Genomic DNA, 19,873 nt, shown 5'->3' on the forward strand with positions numbered 1-19,873 from the left:
CCTCTGGGAAAGCACAGGAGGACTGGGATCACAGGGGTGCCGCTCCAGGACAAGGCGCTGGCCGGCCAGCTGACTTACACAAGGATTTGCCCCAGGACTGGGGGTCCTCCCGAGGCCCGGAGCTGCTGGTAGTGTTTACCACCTTGGGATGGCACATGGCAGCAGGCAGCCACAGGGCTGTGGCAGGAGGCTCCCTCACAAGAGACACTCAGCAACACACTCAAATCTGAGTCTGCTCAGGCTGACCTGGCTTTCACACAGGGGAGGGTGGCAGGAGGGAGGCTCAGGGAGGCCCGAGAAGGCCACGCCGTGCCACAGATACTCATAGCATCACACAGAGCCAAGACTCCAAGGGGACTTTCTCTGTCCCTACTCCAAAGTGGGGTCCCTGTTCAAGCAGCATGACCCAGGATGCTTCAGTTTCACACCTGCTGCTTGGGCCTATCTGATAACAGACTTCCGCATTCATTCTCAGGAGAAGGTCCCAGTTGCACAATAAATGGCATGAAGACCCAGGACCGGAGCCAGGAATGCTGGTCTGTCTCCCGTTCTGCTTTGCACATTTAGAGCCAGTGTAGAAGAGATCGTGGGCACTTTCGAGCCAGTGGTGGTGTGTACGTGTCTGTGTCTGATAATGCTTGAGCTCACACCCCTTTGGCAGTATGAGCTTACGTGTGTGTGCGTGCGCGTGCCCGCATGTGTTTGTGTATCCACAAACAAGTGTGTGTCCACTTGGGCATATTTAACTTGTGTGTTTGTGTCTGCGTGTGCATGTGTCTCTGTGTGCGCGTGTATTTCAGTTTGGGTGGCGGAATCTCTCATGATTGCGTGCATGTGTATCTGTGTCTGCCGTGTGTGGGTGCCTGCCTGTGTGACTGACAGTGGGCAAATGAACACGTGGCAGAGACACCTGCCTGCACACACTGAAATCCGGATCGATGTGTTCACATGGCTTGACTAGAACAAAAGGAGACGGGGGAAACTTGCCAAAGCTCCTAATGGCTCAGGATGGCACACTTAGAGCATCCACAAGGAGGATAGGGAATAACGGCGATACACGAGGAACTGGTGAAGGGTGGGTTCACCACGACATTTCACCGAAAAGTAACACGTGGGCAGCTTTTTGGTGCACCAGAGGGACTAAACTGGTGGCCTCCACCAGTGCTCCTTTGAGAACAAAACTGACGCTTCCTCTAGGCCTAGTGCTGCAGAGGGACATGCCAAATCATCAAAAAGCAAAAGAAGCAGTATCCTAGAACACTTGCCCGAACAGATCTGAATGTGAAGGGGAAAAAGGAAGCAGAAGCAGAAGCCAAAGCAGAAAAAGAAGAAGAGGCAAACAAGGAGGAGGAGGAAGAGGAGGAGGACGAGGAGGAGGAGGAGGAGGAGGAGGAGGAGGAAAAAGACTAACAGAAATAAAAAGAAAAATGAGAAGAAGAAGAAGAAGAAGGAGGAGGAGGAGGAGGAGGAGGAGGAGGAGAAGTCCACGAAGGAGGAGGAGGAGGAGAAGGAGGAGGAAGAGAAAGAGGAGTCGCATGAGGAGGAGGAGGAGAGGAAGTTGGAGGAGGTGGAGCAAGAGGTAAAGCAGAGGAGAAAGGGAAGAATAAAAGAGGAGAAGAAGGAGGAGGAATAGGAAAAAGAAACAGAAGGAGAACAAAAAAGAAAGAGGGAGGTCCATGCTACTGTAGCTGTCCTGGAGGATGTAGCTCAGGAAGACCTCAATGGGTGGTGACATACACATCGAGGGAGAAGGAGCCACCTGTCCCGCCCCGATTAAAGGACAAACAACCAGGAAGTTTCTTATTGATGGGATCTTTCCTGAATGGGATCAAAACTTTGATCCACAAACAGGCCTAGAGAAGCTACAGAGGACACAGGTGCAGGCCGAACCTTGCCCTGAGGATGTCATCAGCCGACTGCAAGGGTAACCGAGCCCCAAGTCTGCAAGGCCAAGGCAGGAAAGGACATCCTCCCCCCCAAAAAATATAAGAGGAGGGGAATAAACAGGGAGGAATTGGACACCAGGGAAAAGAGGTAATCAGCCACTCACGGCAATAGGGAGACAGGGCAGAAAGGGGAGGGAAATGCCAGTTTCTCCTCTCAGGGGTCAGCTAGGCTTTTCCTTAGGCAAAGTAATCCTGTTTTCCCTAACGGTATCCCTGCGCGCAGTCGACCCTACCTTCCAGGCCGCTTCCGACCTCCCCAAGCAGAAGCGGACGAAAAGTAAAGAAAGTGAAGAAGACAAAAGTGAAGGGAGGAAAACTCCAAAAGAACACAAAGAATGAGAGTGAGCGAGGAGGTTGAGAGCGAACCGGAATGCAGAGTGCCCCAGGTGGACAGCTGGCAGCCCTGTGAGTGGCCTCACAGAAAAAGAGCCACCAGAAAGGAGAAAGCGTCAGCCCCTTAAGCCGGGGTCTGCACCGTGTCCGCACAGAGGCCTGTTGGGCCAGGAGGCTGCTCTGCACCCTGCTGCCCACACCTCAACCCCATCCCGCACACTCCGTCAGCAAACATTGGGAAGCCAGGCAGAATGCAACAAGAAAGGTGAACAACAGGGAACCCGATAGTTGAAAAACTGCCCCCCCCCCCCCCCCCCCCAGAGTTGCCCAGACGATCGGCCCCGGGTGTGAATGAAGGTGTCTGCGCAGAAGCTTGTGAGTATGGGTGGAGATACGGGTATGTGCCCGAGGCCCTATGGAAGCACAGATGAAGACAGGAAAAGGTTGAGACGTGATGGGAGTTAAAAGTTAAAACGAGGACCTCTGACACTCAGAGTCCCAATGCCAACCCTAAAGATGCAGTCCAGATCTTCCTACATTCTTTTCATCTCGCGTGGTCCCTAGGCATGGCCAGAGGCGCACCCCGGTGCATGCTACCTACATAGGAGAACAAAAATCCGCATTTGTTGACAAGTGACAGAAAGGGGGTGACTCCTGTTCCATGGTCATGTGGGTCTTCTTCCCGGATGGCCGTGAGAGTGCAGGCCAACGCACGAGAATGACATTCCTCTTGTGAGAGTGGTTCACACACCCGAGTGTGGGAACCATTACCCGTGGGGTGAATTTTCTGTCCTGTGAAGCTCTGCTCATTCCCAGTGTGGCCTACACATCCAGGAAGATTTGTAACGAGCAAAGACAGAACACACTTGCAATATTCGGAGAGGGTTGTGTTCCATGCTGCTGCCCAGGCACCCAGTGGCATGAGTAGCAAATGCAACCTTTAGCGCAACGCGGTCATGGCTTCGCATCCCAACATAGGCACCGTATGATGGCCCGCCTCAGGCTTTCTTCTGTCTGCCTGGAGACCCTAAAGGGGCGGCAAATTTTGTCCTTGACCGTCTGGTGCGTTTTCCGGGCTGAACAGCTGGCAAGCACCAGAGTTAAGCTTGAGAGCCCAGTGAGCACTCCATCAAACCAAAGCACAGCCCCCCCCCCCGAACCCCTTCTCCCCCCAAAACACTCAAGGCTCAAACTCCACCTCCACACGCAGCACAGGAAATCAGACTGGGCCCAGGAGAAAGGGGGTAGTCTGGGCCCTGGCTACCCACGCACTTGGGTAGGATGACCAAGATGCCTGGCAACTAAGTGGTGAGCCAGCACCTTCCAGGGAGCACGCATGCTCGGTCAGATATGTCAAGAGGCTCTCTCTCTCCAGGACAGCCACCTGTGAAACCCACCCGGAATGCTCCTCCTACCCCTGTGCACGGATGAGTGCCTGGGCTCCAGAGAGAGAGAGAGGCAGCTGAAGGTCTCGGCCAGGAGTCCGTCCTGTCCAGTCCCATCCCAAAAAACATCCGGCCCTACTCCCTGCAGCTAGATGGGTCAACAATGTGCGGATGCCTGCTGGACCTGGCTGCTTTCGATTCAACGTTGGTCGCTTCCCCAAGAGGAAGAGTGCTACCTGAGGACAAGTGTGGTGCGCACAAGCATGCAGCCTGGTCTCTTGCTCAGGCGGCCTGTGCAGATTCCTAGAGGAATCTGCAGCGGCCGGCATGCAGACCCACACATCCACATATCCCTCCCCCTGTACTCACTTGCACTGCCCGCAGTGCGACCTACCCCCAGCATGCCACAGCCCTAAGGGTGGAATTTCTTCAGGTTCTCCGGTTCACCGGGAACCCTGCCCAGGAGAAGAATCCAGAGGGAAGGGGGGAGGCAGAGAACCCTCCTACTGTTGCAGGTTTCCCCAAAGTGACCACGTAGGTGGGCAGCCCTGCTGTAGGTGAGGTGGGTGCTCCTCGGCCGGTTTCTTTGGTTGTTTCTTTGCTTTGGGTGTTTTGCATTTGTTTTATTCCGTTGGCAGCAAATGGAGAAAGACGAAGGCAAGGTGGGGGAAGGCAAAGGCCTGACCGCCATTTGTGGAGCCACAGTGCCATCCAGCGGAAGGTGTTTCTGCACATGACAACAGGCTGCAGGGACACTTGCCTTCTGCTAGGCACCCAGAAGAGCGAGGATGGGCGGGGCTGGGTGGACTCTGCCTAAGCCAGGGTTTCCCCGACCGGGGTTTAGAGCCCCAGAACAAAGCGTACCTGCCATTGGGACCCCTTGGAGAAGCAGCTACTCTAGAGGCCCCGAGACAGATCAGCCAGGCATCCCGAAGCCCCGTCAGCCCACAGGGTGGAGCTGCCCCAGCAGCCATTTTGAGATACGCAGAAGGGAAGCCACTGGCCGCTGACAGCCAGAGAACGGGGCCCTTTGCTCTGGTCTCTTTTGGGGGCAGTTCTGGGATGCCCTTGGCTGGGGCCACAGGGGGCCCAGAAAGCCTCTATCCCGCCTGGGAAAGAAAAAAAGTTTGGGAGCGCTGAGTGTGGGGCGACCCATGCCTGGCAGTTCCTGGAGACTGCGAGGGGAAGCCATGGCGTGCCGTCCCGACTGCCCTTTCTTACATACAGCTGTGGAGCCAGGGCGGCATCCTGGGAATGAGCCCAGGCCAAGGGCCAGCGAGGAGTTCCTCTCCCGTCCTGCTTGAGTCTGGAGTCCCACACCACCCTCTCTTTTGCGCTCCTGGGCTTTCCCCAGTGCTTCTGCCCTACAGCCTCCGATTTCCAGAAACAGTTTCCGCTTGATGGCAGTATGGCTCCACAAATGCCCCTCCAATCCGAGGGCCTCCGCCCTTTCTCTGTGAAAAAAAGTAAAGAGGAAGGAGAAATCATCATCATCATCATCATCATCATCATCATCATCATCATCATCATCATCGAAAGACACGGAGAAGAGAAAGGAACCAGACGCCTGGTCCCAGGTGGACCACCAGACTTAGAGGACCCTAGGACCAAGGACCAGTAGGCTGGAGACCCTGCGAGAGTGCTGTGGAGGCAGCCAACCTCTGTCCTTCCTTTGGCCCTCTTCAGGGTTTTTGGCTACCGCTGGTGCAGAAAGTAAACGACAAAGGACACGTAATCATGGCCTCTGGGAAAGCACAGGAGGACTGGGATCACAGGGGTGCCGCTCCAGGACAAGGCGCTGGCCGGCCAGCTGACTTACACAAGGATTTGCCCCAGGACTGGGGGTCCTCCCGAGGCCCGGAGCTGCTGGTAGTGTTTACCACCTTGGGATGGCACATGGCAGCAGGCAGCCACAGGGCTGTGGCAGGAGGCTCCCTCACAAGAGACACTCAGCAACACACTCAAATCTGAGTCTGCTCAGGCTGACCTGGCTTTCACACAGGGGAGGGTGTCAGGAGGGAGGCTCAGGGAGGCCTGAGAAGGCCACCCCGTGCCACAGATACTCATAGCATCACACAGAGCCAAGACTCCAAGGGGACTTTCTCTGTCCCTACTCCAAAGTGGGGTCCCTGTTCAAGCAGCATGACCCAGGATGCTTCAGTTTCACACCTGCTGCTTGGGCCTATCTGATAACAGACTTCCGCATTCATTCTCAGGAGAAGGTCCCAGTTGCACAATAAATGGCATGAAGACCCAGGACCGGAGCCAGGAATGCTGGTCTGTCTCCCGTTCTGCTTTGCACATTTAGAGCCAGTGTAGAAGAGATCGTGGGCACTTTCGAGCCAGTGGTGGTGTGTACGTGTCTGTGTCTGATAATGCTTGAGCTCACACCCCTTTGGCAGTATGAGCTTACGTGTGTGTGCGTGCGCGTGCCCGCATGTGTTTGTGTATCCACAAACAAGTGTGTGTCCACTTGGGCATATTTAACTTGTGTGTTTGTGTCTGCGTGTGCATGTGTCTCTGTGTGCGCGTGTATTTCAGTTTGGGTGGCGGAATCTCTCATGATTGCGTGCATGTGTATCTGTGTCTGCCGTGTGTGGGTGCCTGCCTGTGTGACTGACAGTGGGCAAATGAACACGTGGCAGAGACACCTGCCTGCACACACTGAAATCCGGATCGATGTGTTCACATGGCTTGACTAGAACAAAAGGAGACGGGGGAAACTTGCCAAAGCTCCTAATGGCTCAGGATGGCACACTTAGAGCATCCACAAGGAGGATAGGGAATAACGGCGATACACGAGGAACTGGTGAAGGGTGGGTTCACCACGACATTTCACCGAAAAGTAACACGTGGGCAGCTTTTTGGTGCACCAGAGGGACTAAACTGGTGGCCTCCACCAGTGCTCCTTTGAGAACAAAACTGACGCTTCCTCTAGGCCTAGTGCTGCAGAGGGACATGCCAAATCATCAAAAAGCAAAAGAAGCAGTATCCTAGAACACTTGCCCGAACAGATCTGAATGTGAAGGGGAAAAAGGAAGCAGAAGCAGAAGCCAAAGCAGAAAAAGAAGAAGAGGCAAACAAGGAGGAGGAGGAAGAGGAGGAGGACGAGGAGGAGGAGGAGGAGGAGGAGGAGGAGGAAAAAGACTAACAGAAATAAAAAGAAAAATGAGAAGAAGAAGAAGAAGAAGGAGGAGGAGGAGGAGGAGGAGGAGGAGGAGGAGAAGTCCACGAAGGAGGAGGAGGAGGAGAAGGAGGAGGAAGAGAAAGAGGAGTCGCATGAGGAGGAGGAGGAGAGGAAGTTGGAGGAGGTGGAGCAAGAGGTAAAGCAGAGGAGAAAGGGAAGAATAAAAGAGGAGAAGAAGGAGGAGGAATAGGAAAAAGAAACAGAAGGAGAACAAAAAAGAAAGAGGGAGGTCCATGCTACTGTAGCTGTCCTGGAGGATGTAGCTCAGGAAGACCTCAATGGGTGGTGACATACACATCGAGGGAGAAGGAGCCACCTGTCCCGCCCCGATTAAAGGACAAACAACCAGGAAGTTTCTTATTGATGGGATCTTTCCTGAATGGGATCAAAACTTTGATCCACAAACAGGCCTAGAGAAGCTACAGAGGACACAGGTGCAGGCCGAACCTTGCCCTGAGGATGTCATCAGCCGACTGCGAGGGTAACCGAGCCCCAAGTCTGCAAGGCCAAGGCAGGAAAGGACATCCTCCCCCCCAAAAAATATAAGAGAAGGGGAATAAACAGGGAGGAATTGGACACCAGGGAAAAGAGGTAATCAGCCACTCACGGCAATAGGGAGACAGGGCAGAAAGGGGAGGGAAATGCCAGTTTCTCCTCTCAGGGGTCAGCTAGGCTTTTCCTTAGGAAAAGTAATCCTGTTTTCCCTAACGGTATCCCTGCGCGCAGTCGACCCTACCTTCCAGGCCGCTTCCGACCTCCCCAAGCAGAAGCGGACGAAAAGTAAAGAAAGTGAAGAAGACAAAAGTGAAGGGAGGAAAACTCCAAAAGAACACAAAGAATGAGAGTGAGCGAGGAGGTTGAGAGCGAACCGGAATGCAGAGTGCCCCAGGTGGACAGCTGGCAGCCCTGTGAGTGGCCTCACAGAAAAAGAGCCACCAGAAAGGAGAAAGCGTCAGCCCCTTAAGCCGGGGTCTGCACCGTGTCCGCACAGAGGCCTGTTGGGCCAGGAGGCTGCTCTGCACCCTGCTGCCCACACCTCAACCCCATCCCGCACACTCCGTCAGCAAACATTGGGAAGCCAGGCAGAATGCAACAAGAAAGGTGAACAACAGGGAACCCGATAGTTGAAAAACTGCCCCCCTTCCCCCCCCCCCCAGAGTTGCCCAGACGATCGGCCCCGGGTGTGAATGAAGGTGTCTGCGCAGAAGCTTGTGAGTATGGGTGGAGATACGGGTATGTGCCTGAGGCCCTATGGAAGCACAGATGAAGACAGGAAAAGGTTGAGACGTGATGGGAGTTAAAAGTTAAAACGAGGACCTCTGACACTCAGAGTCCCAATGCCAACCCTAAAGATGCAGTCCAGATCTTCCTACATTCTTTTCATCTCGCGTGGTCCCTAGGCATGGCCAGAGGCGCACCCCGGTGCATGCTACCTACATAGGAGAACAAAAATCCGCATTTGTTGACAAGTGACAGAAAGGGGGTGACTCCTGTTCCATGGTCATGTGGGTCTTCTTCCCGGAATGACCGTGAGAGTGCAGGCCAACGCACGAGAATGACATTCCTCTTGTGAGAGTGGTTCACACACCCTGAGTGTGGGAACCATTACCCGTGGGGTGAATTTTCTGTCCTGTGAAGCTCTGCTCATTCCCAGTGTGGCCTATACATCCAGGAAGATTTGTAACGAGCAAAGACAGAACACACTTGCAATATTCGGAGAGGGTTGTGTTCCATGCTGCTGCCCAGGCACCCAGTGGCATGAGTAGCAAATGCAACCTTTAGCGCAACGCGGTCATGGCTTCGCATCCCAACATAGGCACCGTATGATGGCCCGCCTCAGGCTTTCTTCTGTCTGCCTGGAGACCCTAAAGGGGCGGCAAATTTTGTCCTTGACCGTCTGGTGCGTTTTCCGGGCTGAACAGCTGGCAAGCACCAGAGTTAAGCTTGAGAGCCCAGTGAGCACTCCATCAAACCAAAGCACAGCCCCCCCCCCCGAACCCCTTCTCCCCCCAAAACACTCAAGGCTCAAACTCCACCTCCACACGCAGCACAGGAAATCAGACTGGGCCCAGGAGAAAGGGGGTAGTCTGGGCCCTGGCTACCCACGCACTTGGGTAGGATGACCAAGATGCCTGGCAACTAAGTGGTGAGCCAGCACCTTCCAGGGAGCACGCATGCTCGGTCAGATATGTCAAGAGGCTCTCTCTCTCCAGGACAGCCACCTGTGAAACCCACCCGGAATGCTCCTCCTACCCCTGTGCACGGATGAGTGCCTGGGCTCCAGAGAGAGAGAGAGGCAGCTGAAGGTCTCGGCCAGGAGTCCGTCCTGTCCAGTCCCATCCCAAAAAACATCCGGCCCTACTCCCTGCAGCTAGATGGGTCAACAATGTGCGGATGCCTGCTGGACCTGGCTGCTTTCGATTCAACGTTGGTCGCTTCCCCAAGAGGAAGAGTGCTACCTGAGGACAAGTGTGGTGCGCACAAGCATGCAGCCTGGTCTCTTGCTCAGGCGGCCTGTGCAGATTCCTAGAGGAATCTGCAGCGGCCGGCATGCAGACCCACACATCCACATATCCCTCCCCCTGTACTCACTTGCACTGCCCGCAGTGCGACCTACCCCCAGCATGCCACAGCCCTAAGGGTGGAATTTCTTCAGGTTCTCCGGTTCACCGGGAACCCTGCCCAGGAGAAGAATCCAGAGGGAAGGGGGGAGGCAGAGAACCCTCCTACTGTTGCAGGTTTCCCCAAAGTGACCACGTAGGTGGGCAGCCCTGCTGTAGGTGAGGTGGGTGCTCCTCGGCCGGTTTCTTTGGTTGTTTCTTTGCTTTGGGTGTTTTGCATTTGTTTTATTCCGTTGGCAGCAAATGGAGAAAGACGAAGGCAAGGTGGGGGAAGGCAAAGGCCTGACCGCCATTTGTGGAGCCACAGTGCCATCCAGCGGAAGGTGTTTCTGCACATGACAACAGGCTGCAGGGACACTTGCCTTCTGCTAGGCACCCAGAAGAGCGAGGATGGGCGGGGCTGGGTGGACTCTGCCTAAGCCAGGGTTTCCCCGACCGGGGTTTAGAGCCCCAGAACAAAGCGTACCTGCCATTGGGACCCCTTGGAGAAGCAGCTACTCTAGAGGCCCCGAGACAGATCAGCCAGGCATCCCGAAGCCCCGTCAGCCCACAGGGTGGAGCTGCCCCAGCAGCCATTTTGAGATACGCAGAAGGGAAGCCACTGGCCGCTGACAGCCAGAGAACGGGGCCCTTTGCTCTGGTCTCTTTTGGGGGCAGTTCTGGGATGCCCTTGGCTGGGGCCACAGGGGGCCCAGAAAGCCTCTATCCCGCCTGGGAAAGAAAAAAAGTTTGGGAGCGCTGAGTGTGGGGCGACCCATGCCTGGCAGTTCCTGGAGACTGCGAGGGGAAGCCATGGCGTGCCGTCCCGACTGCCCTTTCTTACATACAGCTGTGGAGCCAGGGCGGCATCCTGGGAATGAGCCCAGGCCAAGGGCCAGCGAGGAGTTCCTCTCCCGTCCTGCTTGAGTCTGGAGTCCCACACCACCCTCTCTTTTGCGCTCCTGGGCTTTCCCCAGTGCTTCTGCCCTACAGCCTCCGATTTCCAGAAACAGTTTCCGCTTGATGGCAGTATGGCTCCACAAATGCCCCTCCAATCCGAGGGCCTCCGCCCTTTCTCTGTGAAAAAAAGTAAAGAGGAAGGAGAAATCATCATCATCATCATCATCATCATCATCATCATCATCATCATCATCATCGAAAGACACGGAGAAGAGAAAGGAACCAGACGCCTGGTCCCAGGTGGACCACCAGACTTAGAGGACCCTAGGACCAAGGACCAGTAGGCTGGAGACCCTGCGAGAGTGCTGTGGAGGCAGCCAACCTCTGTCCTTCCTTTGGCCCTCTTCAGGGTTTTTGGCTACCGCTGGTGCAGAAAGTAAACGACAAAGGACACGTAATCATGGCCTCTGGGAAAGCACAGGAGGACTGGGATCACAGGGGTGCCGCTCCAGGACAAGGCGCTGGCCGGCCAGCTGACTTACACAAGGATTTGCCCCAGGACTGGGGGTCCTCCCGAGGCCCGGAGCTGCTGGTAGTGTTTACCACCTTGGGATGGCACATGGCAGCAGGCAGCCACAGGGCTGTGGCAGGAGGCTCCCTCACAAGAGACACTCAGCAACACACTCAAATCTGAGTCTGCTCAGGCTGACCTGGCTTTCACACAGGGGAGGGTGTCAGGAGGGAGGCTCAGGGAGGCCTGAGAAGGCCACCCCGTGCCACAGATACTCATAGCATCACACAGAGCCAAGACTCCAAGGGGACTTTCTCTGTCCCTACTCCAAAGTGGGGTCCCTGTTCAAGCAGCATGACCCAGGATGCTTCAGTTTCACACCTGCTGCTTGGGCCTATCTGATAACAGACTTCCGCATTCATTCTCAGGAGAAGGTCCCAGTTGCACAATAAATGGCATGAAGACCCAGGACCGGAGCCAGGAATGCTGGTCTGTCTCCCGTTCTGCTTTGCACATTTAGAGCCAGTGTAGAAGAGATCGTGGGCACTTTCGAGCCAGTGGTGGTGTGTACGTGTCTGTGTCTGATAATGCTTGAGCTCACACCCCTTTGGCAGTATGAGCTTACGTGTGTGTGCGTGCGCGTGCCCGCATGTGTTTGTGTATCCACAAACAAGTGTGTGTCCACTTGGGCATATTTAACTTGTGTGTTTGTGTCTGCGTGTGCATGTGTCTCTGTGTGCGCGTGTATTTCAGTTTGGGTGGCGGAATCTCTCATGATTGCGTGCATGTGTATCTGTGTCTGCCGTGTGTGGGTGCCTGCCTGTGTGACTGACAGTGGGCAAATGAACACGTGGCAGAGACACCTGCCTGCACACACTGAAATCCGGATCGATGTGTTCACATGGCTTGACTAGAACAAAAGGAGACGGGGGAAACTTGCCAAAGCTCCTAATGGCTCAGGATGGCACACTTAGAGCATCCACAAGGAGGATAGGGAATAACGGCGATACACGAGGAACTGGTGAAGGGTGGGTTCACCACGACATTTCACCGAAAAGTAACACGTGGGCAGCTTTTTGGTGCACCAGAGGGACTAAACTGGTGGCCTCCACCAGTGCTCCTTTGAGAACAAAACTGACGCTTCCTCTAGGCCTAGTGCTGCAGAGGGACATGCCAAATCATCAAAAAGCAAAAGAAGCAGTATCCTAGAACACTTGCCCGAACAGATCTGAATGTGAAGGGGAAAAAGGAAGCAGAAGCAGAAGCCAAAGCAGAAAAAGAAGAAGAGGCAAACAAGGAGGAGGAGGAAGAGGAGGAGGACGAGGAGGAGGAGGAGGAGGAGGAGGAGGAGGAGGAAAAAGACTAACAGAAATAAAAAGAAAAATGAGAAGAAGAAGAAGAAGAAGGAGGAGGAGGAGGAGGAGGAGGAGGAGGAGGAGGAGAAGTCCACGAAGGAGGAGGAGGAGGAGAAGGAGGAGGAAGAGAAAGAGGAGTCGCATGAGGAGGAGGAGGAGAGGAAGTTGGAGGAGGTGGAGCAAGAGGTAAAGCAGAGGAGAAAGGGAAGAATAAAAGAGGAGAAGAAGGAGGAGGAATAGGAAAAAGAAACAGAAGGAGAATAAAAAAGAAAGAGGGAGGTCCATGCTACTGTAGCTGTCCTGGAGGATGTAGCTCAGGAAGACCTCAATGGGTGGTGACATACACATCGAGGGAGAAGGAGCCACCTGTCCCGCCTCGATTAAAGGACAAACAACCAGGAAGTTTCTTATTGATGGGATCTTTCCTGAATGGGATCAAAACTTTGATCCACAAACAGGCCTAGAGAAGCTACAGAGGACACAGGTGCAGGCCGAACCTTGCCCTGAGGATGTCATCAGCCGACTGCAAGGGTAACCGAGCCCCAAGTCTGCAAGGCCAAGGCAGGAAAGGACATCCTCCCCCCAAAAAAATATAAGAGAAGGGGAATAAACAGGGAGGAATTGGACACCAGGGAAAAGAGGTAATCAGCCACTCACGGCAATAGGGAGACAGGGCAGAAAGGGGAGGGAAATGCCAGTTTCTCCTCTCAGGGGTCAGCTAGGCTTTTCCTTAGGAAAAGTAATCCTGTTTTCCCTAACGGTATCCCTGCGCGCAGTCGACCCTACCTTCCAGGCCGCTTCCGACCTCCCCAAGCAGAAGCGGACGAAAAGTAAAGAAAGTGAAGAAGACAAAAGTGAAGGGAGGAAAACTCCAAAAGAACACAAAGAATGAGAGTGAGCGAGGAGGTTGAGAGCGAACCGGAATGCAGAGTGCCCCAGGTGGACAGCTGGCAGCCCTGTGAGTGGCCTCACAGAAAAAGAGCCACCAGAAAGGAGAAAGCGTCAGCCCCTTAAGCCGGGGTCTGCACCGTGTCCGCACAGAGGCCTGTTGGGCCAGGAGGCTGCTCTGCACCCTGCTGCCCACACCTCAACCCCATCCCGCACACTCCGTCAGCAAACATTGGGAAGCCAGGCAGAATGCAACAAGAAAGGTGAACAACAGGGAACCCGATAGTTGAAAAACTGCCCCCCTTCCCCCCCCCCCAGAGTTGCCCAGACGATCGGCCCCGGGTGTGAATGAAGGTGTCTGCGCAGAAGCTTGTGAGTATGGGTGGAGATACGGGTATGTGCCTGAGGCCCTATGGAAGCACAGATGAAGACAGGAAAAGGTTGAGACGTGATGGGAGTTAAAAGTTAAAAACGAGGACCTCTGACACTCAGAGTCCCAATGCCAACCCTAAAGATGCAGTCCAGATCTTCCTACATTCTTTTCATCTCGCGTGGTCCCTAGGCATGGCCAGAGGCGCACCCCGGTGCATGCTACCTACATAGGAGAACAAAAATCCGCATTTGTTGACAAGTGACAGAAAGGGGGTGACTCCTGTTCCATGGTCATGTGGGTCTTCTTCCCGGAAGACCGTGAGAGTGCAGGCCAACGCACGAGAATGACATTCCTCTTGTGAGAGTGGTTCACACACCCCTGAGTGTGGGAACCATTACCCGTGGGGTGAATTTTCTGTCCTGTGAAGCTCTGCTCATTCCCAGTGTGGCCTATACATCCAGGAAGATTTGTAACGAGCAAAGACAGAACACACTTGCAATATTCGGAGAGGGTTGTGTTCCATGCTGCTGCCCAGGCACCCAGTGGCATGAGTAGCAAATGCAACCTTTAGCGCAACGCGGTCATGGCTTCGCATCCCAACATAGGCACCGTATGATGGCCCGCCTCAGGCTTTCTTCTGTCTGCCTGGAGACCCTAAAGGGGCGGCAAATTTTGTCCTTGACCGTCTGGTGCGTTTTCCGGGCTGAACAGCTGGCAAGCACCAGAGTTAAGCTTGAGAGCCCAGTGAGCACTCCATCAAACCAAAGCACAGCCCCCCCCCCCGAACCCCTTCTCCCCCCAAAACACTCAAGGCTCAAACTCCACCTCCACACGCAGCACAGGAAATCAGACTGGGCCCAGGAGAAAGGGGGTAGTCTGGGCCCTGGCTACCCACGCACTTGGGTAGGATGACCAAGATGCCTGGCAACTAAGTGGTGAGCCAGCACCTTCCAGGGAGCACGCATGCTCGGTCAGATATGTCAAGAGGCTCTCTCTCTCCAGGACAGCCACCTGTGAAACCCACCCGGAATGCTCCTCCTACCCCTGTGCACGGATGAGTGCCTGGGCTCCAGAGAGAGAGAGAGGCAGCTGAAGGTCTCGGCCAGGAGTCCGTCCTGTCCAGTCCCATCCCAAAAAACATCCGGCCCTACTCCCTGCAGCTAGATGGGTCAACAATGTGCGGATGCCTGCTGGACCTGGCTGCTTTCGATTCAACGTTGGTCGCTTCCCCAAGAGGAAGAGTGCTACCTGAGGACAAGTGTGGTGCGCACAAGCATGCAGCCTGGTCTCTTGCTCAGGCGGCCTGTGCAGATTCCTAGAGGAATCTGCAGCGGCCGGCATGCAGACCCACACATCCACATATCCCTCCCCCTGTACTCACTTGCACTGCCCGCAGTGCGACCTACCCCCAGCATGCCACAGCCCTAAGGGTGGAATTTCTTCAGGTTCTCCGGTTCACCGGGAACCCTGCCCAGGAGAAGAATCCAGAGGGAAGGGGGGAGGCAGAGAACCCTCCTACTGTTGCAGGTTTCCCCAAAGTGACCACGTAGGTGGGCAGCCCTGCTGTAGGTGAGGTGGGTGCTCCTCGGCCGGTTTCTTTGGTTGTTTCTTTGCTTTGGGTGTTTTGCATTTGTTTTATTCCGTTGGCAGCAAATGGAGAAAGACGAAGGCAAGGTGGGGGAAGGCAAAGGCCTGACCGCCATTTGTGGAGCCACAGTGCTATCCAGCGGAAGGTGTTTCTGCACATGACAACAGGCTGCAGGGACACTTGCCTTCTGCTAGGCACCCAGAAGAGCGAGGATGGGCGGGGCTGGGTGGACTCTGCCTAAGCCAGGGTTTCCCCGACCGGGGTTTAGAGCCCCAGAACAAAGCGTACCTGCCATTGGGACCCCTTGGAGAAGCAGCTACTCTAGAGGCCCCGAGACAGATCAGCCAGGCATCCCGAAGCCCCGTCAGCCCACAGGGTGGAGCTGCAGCAGCCATTTTGAGATACGCAGAAGGGAAGCCACTGGCCGCTGACAGCCAGAGAACGGGGCCCTTTGCTCTGGTCTCTTTTGGGGGCAGTTCTGGGATGCCCTTGGCTGGGGCCACAGGGGGCCCAGAAAGCCTCTATCCCGCCTGGGAAAGAAAAAAAGTTTGGGAGCGCTGAGTGTGGGGCGACCCATGCCTGGCAGTTCCTGGAGACTGCGAGGGGAAGCCATGGCGTGCCGTCCCGACTGCCCTTTCTTACATACAGCTGTGGAGCCAGGGCGGCATCCTGGGAATGAGCCCAGGCCAAGGGCCAGCGAGGAGTTCCTCTCCCGTCCTGCTTGAGTCTGGAGTCCCACACCACCCTCTCTTTTGCGCTCCTGGGCTTTCCCCAGTGCTTCTGCCCTACAGCCTCCGATTTCCAGAAACAGTTTCCGCTTGATGGCAGTATGGCTCCACAAATGCCCCTCCAATCCGAGGGCCTCCGCCCTTTCTCTGTGAAAAAAAGTAAAGAGGAAGGAGAAATCATCATCATCATCATCATCATCATCATCATCATCATCATCATCGAAAGACACGGAGAAGAGAAAGGAACCAGACGCCTGGTCCCAGGTGGACCACCAGACTTAGAGGACCCTAGGACCAAGGACCAGTAGGCTGGAGACCCTGCGAGAGTGCTGTGGAGGCAGCCAACCTCTGTCCTTCCTTTGGCCCTCTTCAGGGTTTTTGGCTACCGCTGGTGCAGAAAGTAAACGACAAAGGACACGTAATCATGGCCTCTGGGAAAGCACAGGAGGACTGGGATCACAGGGGTGCCGCCCCAGGACAAGGCGCTGGCCGGCCAGCTGACTTACACAAGGATTTGCCCCAGGACTGGGGGTCCTCCCGAGGCCCGGAGCTGCTGGTAGTGTTTACCACCTTGGGATGGCACATGGCAGCAGGCAGCCACAGGGCTGTGGCAGGAGGCTCCCTCACAAGAGACACTCAGCAACACACTCAAATCTGAGTCTGCTCAGGCTGACCTGGCTTTCACACAGGGGAGGGTGGCAGGAGGGAGGCTCAGGGAGGCCTGAGAAGGCCACGCCGTGCCACAGATACTCATAGCATCACACAGAGCCAAGACTCCAAGGGGACTTTCTCTGTCCCTACTCCAAAGTGGGGTCCCTTTTCAAGCAGCATGACCCAGGATGCTTCAGTTTCACACCTGCTGCTTGGGCCTATCTGATAACAGACTTCCGCATTCATTCTCAGGAGAAGGTCCCAGTTGCACAATAAATGGCATGAAGACCCAGGACCGGAGCCAGGAATGCTGGTCTGTCTCCCGTTCTGCTTTGCACATTTAGAGCCAGTGTAGAAGAGATCGTGGGCACTTTCGAGCCAGTGGTGGTGTGTACGTGTCTGTGTCTGATAATGCTTGAGCTCACACCCCTTTGGCAGTATGAGCTTACGTGTGTGTGCGTGCGCGTGCCCGCATGTGTTTGTGTATCCACAAACAAGTGTGTGTCCACTTGGGCATATTTAACTTGTGTGTTTGTGTCTGCGTGTGCATGTGTCTCTGTGTGCGCGTGTATTTCAGTTTGGGTGGCGGAATCTCTCATGATTGCGTGCATGTGTATCTGTGTCTGCCGTGTGTGGGTGCCTGCCTGTGTGACTGACAGTGGGCAAATGAACACGTGGCAGAGACACCTGCCTGCACACACTGAAATCCGGATCGATGTGTTCACATGGCTTGACTAGAACAAAAGGAGACGGGGGAAACTTGCCAAAGCTCCTAATGGCTCAGGATGGCACACTTAGAGCATCCACAAGGAGGATAGGGAATAACGGCGATACACGAGGAACTGGTGAAGGGTGGGTTCACCACGACATTTCACCGAAAAGTAACACGTGGGCAGCTTTTTGGTGCACCAGAGGGACTAAACTGGTGGCCTCCACCAGTGCTCCTTTGAGAACAAAACTGACGCTTCCTCTAGGCCTAGTGCTGCAGAGGGACATGCCAAATCATCAAAAAGCAAAAGAAGCAGTATCCTAGAACACTTGCCCGAACAGATCTGAATGTGAAGGGGAAAAAGAAAGCAGAAGAAGAAGCCAAAGCAGAAAAAGAAGAAGAGGCAAACAAGGAGGAGGAGGAAGAGGAGGAGGACGAGGAGGAGGAGGAGGAGGAGGAGGAGGAGGAGGAGGAAAAAGACTAACAGAAATAAAAAGAAAAATGAGAAGAAGAAGAAGAAGAAGAAGGAGGAGGAGGAGGAGGAGGAGGAGGAGAAATCCACGAAGGAGGAGGAGGAGGAGAAGGAGGAGGAAGAGAAAGAGGAGTCGCATGAGGAGGAGGAGGAGAGGAAGTTGGAGGAGGAGGAGCAAGAGGTAAAGCAGAGGAGAAAGGGAAGAATAAAAGAGGAGAAGAAGGAGGAGGAATAGGAAAAAGAAACAGAAGGAGAACAAAAAAGAAAGAGGGAGGTCCATGCTACTGTAGCTGTCCTGGAGGATGTAGCTCAGGAAGACCTCAATGGGTGGTGACATACACATCGAGGGAGAAGGAGCCACCTGTCCCGCCCCGATTAAAGGACAAACAACCAGGAAGTTTCTTATTGATGGGATCTTTCCTGAATGGGATCAAAACTTTGATCCACAAACAGGCCTAGAGAAGCTACAGAGGACACAGGTGCAGGCCGAACCTTGCCCTGAGGATGTCATCAGCCGACTGCAAGGGTAACCGAGCCCCAAGTCTGCAAGGCCAAGGCAGGGAAGCACATCCTCCCCTCAAAAAAATATAAGAGGAAGGGAATAAACAGGGAGGAATTGGACACCAGGGAAAAGAGGTAATCAGCCACCCACGGCAATAGGGAGACAGGGCAGAAAGGGGAGGGAAATGCCAGTTTCTCCTCTCAGGGGTCAGCTAGGCTTTTCCTTAGGAAAAGTAATCCTGTTTTCCCTAACGGTATCCCCGCTCGCAGTCGACCCTTCCTTCCCGGCCTCTTCCGACCTCCGCAAGCAGAAGCGGACGAAAAGTAAAGAAAGTGAAGAAGACAAAAGTGAAGGGAGGAAAACTCCGAAAGTACACAAAGAATCAGAGTGAGCGGTGAGGTTGAGAGCGAACTGGAATGCAGAGTGCCCAGGTGGACAGCTGGCCAGCCCTGTGAGTGGCCTCACAGAAAAAGAGCCACCAGCAAGGAGAAAATGTCAGACCCTTAAGCCGGGGACTGCACTGTGTCTTCACAGAGGCTTGTTGGGCCAGGAGGCTGCTCTGCACCCTGCTGCCCACACCTCAACCCCATCCCGCACACTCCGTCAGCAAACATTGGGAAGCCAGGCAGAAAGCAACAAGAAAGGGGAACAGGGGGTGGAGCAAGTTGGCCGAATAGGAACAGCTCCAGTCTCCAACTCCCAGCACGAGCGACACAGAAGACCGGTGATTTCTGCATTTTCAACTGAGGTACTGGGGTCATCTCACTAGGGAGTTCCGGAAAATCGGTGCTGGGCAGCTGCTGCAGTCTGAACAGCGAGAGCTGAAGCAGGGCGCAACGGGGAAGGGAATCCATTTTCCTAGCCAGGGGAACTGAGACACACAACACCTGGAAAATCGGGGAACTCCCACCCCAATACCGCGCTTTAAGCAAACAGGCACACCAGGAGAATATATCCCACACCTGGCCGGGAGGGTCCCACGCCCACGGAGCCTCCTTCACTGCTAACACAGCAGTCTGCGACGATCTAACCGCAAGGCAGCAGCGAGGCTGGGGGAGGGGTGTCCACCATTGCTGAGGCTTAAGTAGGTAAACAAAGCCGCTGGGAAGCTCGAACTTGGTGGAACTCACAGCAGCTCAAGGAAGCCTGCCTGTCTCTGTAGACTCCACCTGAGGAGACAGCGCACAGCTGAAGACCAACATGGGAAGCAGGGGGAGCGGTGCAGATGCGAACGACTCTGTCTGACAGCTTCGGGGAGAGCCGGGGATCTCCCAACGCGGAGGTTGAGATCTGAGAACGGACAGACTGCCTGCTCAGATGGGTCCCTGACCCCTGAGTAGCCTAGCTGGGAGACATCCCCCACTAGGGGCAGTCTGACACCCCACACCTCACAGGGTGGAGTACACCCCTGAGAGGAAACTTCCAAAGGAAGAATCAGACAGGTACAATCGCTGTTCAGCAATATTCTATCTTCCGCAACCGCTGCTGCTGATACCCAGGCAAACAGGGTCTGGAGTGGACCTCAAGCAATCTCCAACAGACCAACAAACAGTCCTTCTGACTGTCAGAAGGAAAACTATCAAACAGGAAGGACACCTATACCAAAACCCCATCAGTACATCACCATCATCAAAGACCAGAGACAGATAAAACCACAAAGATGGGGAAGAAGCAGGGCAGAAAAGCTGGAAATTCAAAAAATAAGAGCGCATCTCTCCCTGCAAAGGAGCGCAGCCCATCGCCAG

At 54.7% G+C, this 19,873-nt stretch overlaps 3 protein-coding genes across 7 annotated transcripts in view; all 3 read right to left on the minus strand.

The window, feature by feature from the left end:
* LOC104679141 overlaps positions 1 to 19,873 on the minus strand; it is a 123,833-nt gene that overhangs the window by 41,267 nt on the left and 62,693 nt on the right. Inside the window, exons 3-4 of one of the 5 annotated variants that reach the window (XM_030933898.1) lie at positions 15,713 to 15,941; positions 15,483 to 15,596 (exon numbers count right to left, since the gene is read on the minus strand). The exons of the other annotated variants lie outside the window; for them this stretch is intronic. Coding sequence (XP_030789758.1) covers positions 15,588 to 15,596; positions 15,713 to 15,941 — 238 coding nt within the window. The 3' untranslated portion in view covers positions 15,483 to 15,587. Of the gene's footprint in view, positions 1 to 15,482; positions 15,597 to 15,712; positions 15,942 to 19,873 lie in introns of those variants that run through there. 5 annotated transcript variants of the gene reach the window in all.
* On the minus strand, positions 3,499 to 5,449 carry LOC115898669. Its single transcript, XM_030933896.1, has 2 exons — positions 4,890 to 5,449; positions 3,499 to 4,773 (listed from the first exon to the last, which is right to left on the minus strand). The coding sequence occupies exons 1-2, from the start codon at positions 5,195 to 5,197 to the stop codon at positions 4,605 to 4,607; spliced, it is 477 nt and encodes a 158-aa protein (XP_030789756.1). The 5' UTR covers positions 5,198 to 5,449; the 3' UTR covers positions 3,499 to 4,604.
* On the minus strand, positions 8,909 to 10,859 carry LOC115898670. Its single transcript, XM_030933897.1, has 2 exons — positions 10,300 to 10,859; positions 8,909 to 10,183 (listed from the first exon to the last, which is right to left on the minus strand). Exons 1-2 carry the CDS (start codon positions 10,605 to 10,607, stop codon positions 10,015 to 10,017), a joined length of 477 nt encoding a protein of 158 aa, XP_030789757.1. The 5' UTR covers positions 10,608 to 10,859; the 3' UTR covers positions 8,909 to 10,014.

Source organism: Rhinopithecus roxellana, chromosome 7 (assembly GCF_007565055.1).
Source record: "Rhinopithecus roxellana isolate Shanxi Qingling chromosome 7, ASM756505v1, whole genome shotgun sequence".
NCBI classification, from domain to species: Eukaryota; Metazoa; Chordata; class Mammalia; order Primates; family Cercopithecidae; genus Rhinopithecus; species Rhinopithecus roxellana.